Source organism: Nanorana parkeri, unplaced genomic scaffold (genome assembly GCF_000935625.1).
Source record: "Nanorana parkeri isolate BGI_ZX_2015 unplaced genomic scaffold, ASM93562v1 scaffold344, whole genome shotgun sequence".
Classification (NCBI taxonomy): domain Eukaryota; kingdom Metazoa; phylum Chordata; class Amphibia; order Anura; family Dicroglossidae; genus Nanorana; species Nanorana parkeri.
Window position 1 is genome coordinate 1,314,266 of NW_017306612.1, and position 2,359 is coordinate 1,316,624.

General features: G+C 54.3%; 1 protein-coding gene across 1 annotated transcript in view; it reads right to left on the minus strand.

Annotated features, from left to right (window-relative positions):
• Positions 1 to 1,366: 1,366 nt before the first annotated feature.
• The window catches only part of TDP1 (tyrosyl-DNA phosphodiesterase 1), a 52,447-nt gene continuing 51,454 nt past the window's right edge, over positions 1,367 to 2,359 (minus strand). Inside the window, exon 12 of the mRNA XM_018558497.1 lies at positions 1,367 to 1,426. Within this exon, the coding sequence (XP_018413999.1) occupies positions 1,367 to 1,426 (60 nt within the window). The remainder of the gene's footprint in view (positions 1,427 to 2,359) is intronic.

Here is a 2,359-nt window from a genome sequence, read left to right on the forward strand (position 1 = left end):
ATTGTGGTGAATTAGGAGGAATGAGCGTCTCTGTCACGTTCCGGAGAATGCGGCGCTCGCCCAGCGCTGGGCCCGAGGACAGAGACGCAGATCTCATTTAACGACGTCTTCTTCTTCTCACGACAACGCTCACAAACCGCCAGACCAGCGAAAATATCCGATGCCATCCAGCCCACAGGACTCCAAAAATGTCTCATTTAGGCCCCATTCACATGTAGCGACTTATCGCGCGATTTCCGCTGCGATATCGCGCATTTTTGCCGCGCGATATCGCGAGAAGTCGCCGGCTAATGATAGTCAATGGAGCTGTCTTAGCTCGTCGCGGTCGCAAGTCGCTTCTACAGTAACCTTTTTTCGGCGGATTTTGCACGATTTTGCTTTTTTCTATGGAGCCCGATGGAGAAGGTCGCGCTACCGTCGCTGGACCGTCGCTGGATCGTCGCCCCGAAAGTCGCGCTATCCCGGCCGCTGCAAAGGTATGTTGCTACATGTGAATGGGGCCTTACACTCCGACCCCGTGGTGTTTTCTGGGAAACGTGCAGATCTGAGCACACACGGCGGAGGAAATGGTGACCAATGTATACAAACTGCACCACCAATCAGCACAGCTCCAGCCGCCTTCCATAGGAAGAGACCAAAGCTCATGCTCATCAGGCAACCCAGATGGTGTGGAACTAAAAGTCCCAGGAGGCATTGCAACACTCTAACAGCCATAGCTATGACTCCCAGAGGAGGAGGCATAATGGGATTTGTAGTTGGAGCATTTTGGTGTCACCCCCTCTAGAAAGTCGGTCACTAGGTCATGGACCGAGAGCCCGACAGTGTCAGGAGGGGACCCGGCGGCATAACTCATCCTGCTGGGTGAACGTCCCCTCCTCTCTCTGCCGGCGTCCATCACCAAGATGGCTGGTGGCAGGCGTCAATGAGATGACTGTGCGTGCGCGATGACGTCATGGCGGGGGTGTCACCGGGTCTCCGCTCCGGGTGACATCCGGCCTTGGGACGTCACTGCCCAGGGGGTCTGATATACAATCCCATCGCTGATCTGATCGCGAAGCGTTTGTTACAACGATGCGGCTCCGTTACTTCCCCACAGCGGCTCCCAAGCGACGGTCCGGCGGACAGTACGGCGAGAACGCGGCGGAGATACATCGTGTCACAGCTGCTGCCTGCTGGCGGAAATCTGATACTCATCATACAGTTATGAAACAGAAGAGCAGCAGATGGCTCCTCTGATAAAACAATGGCAGGCGATCAGGAATCTCGCACGTGAGCCACCGGGGGCGCCGCGGAGGGCTAATTGGGAAGCGGCGATTCGCAGTCCTCCGTATAAACATTCTCGCCAACATCACCACCTGATAACTTGTTACCGCGCGACGTCCCCGCAGGCGGCAGAGTCTATTTCTGGAGACTTACCTCCGACAACCTGTAAGGAGTCCGACAAAAAGGGCGAGCGTTAGCACACTTCATCCGATGTTTAAATAGTTCTGGACAAGCTTCAGGGATGAGAATAAGAACGCAACGAGGTACGCGGGACACGCCCACCCTGCAACCGCCGCAACTTCAGTCCAGAGCCATTTACAGCTACACTATATTGCCAAAAGTATTGGGCCCCTCCCCTTCCAAATCATTGGATTCAGGTGTTCCGTGACATTTCCTGGCTACTAAATATTCCGCCGCGGTCACCTGTTACTGGGATTATAACAAAGTGGAAGCAACTGGGAACAACAGCAACTCAGCCAGGAAGTGGTCGGCCACGTCACATGACAGAGCGGGGTCAGCGCATGCTGAAGCGCACAGTGCGCAGAAGTCGCCAATAGTCTGCAGAGTCCAAAGCTACAGACCTCCAAACTCCATGCGGCCTTCAGATTGGCACAACAACAGTGCGTAGAGAGCTTCTTGGAACGGGTTTCCATGGCCGAGCAGCTGCCTCCAAGCCGCACATCACCAAGTGCAATGCAAAGCGTAAGCCCAGCACTTTTTTTTTTACCCCAGTCCCCCCCCACACTAACCTGTCAGCTACGCTCGTCTCGTCCCCGCCACCGGTCCCGAATCGCAGGGGGAGTTTTGGGGGGTAGAGCCCCCTTGCGCGGGTGGTTAATACTTTATTTTTTCCTGGAGTCTTCCTTTAGCAAGAGGTGATGTAGGACAGGGGTAGCCAAACTCTGGTCCACTCCAACTGCGGTTAAACTACAAATCCCATGATGCATATCTCTCCGGGAGTCATGTCTGTGAGAATGTTGCAATGACCCATGGGATTATGGGATTTGTAGTTCCACCGCAGCTGGAGGACCAGAGTTTGGCTACCCCTGATGTAGAACATCTTATGTATGTACAATTAAAATAACCTGATGGGGGG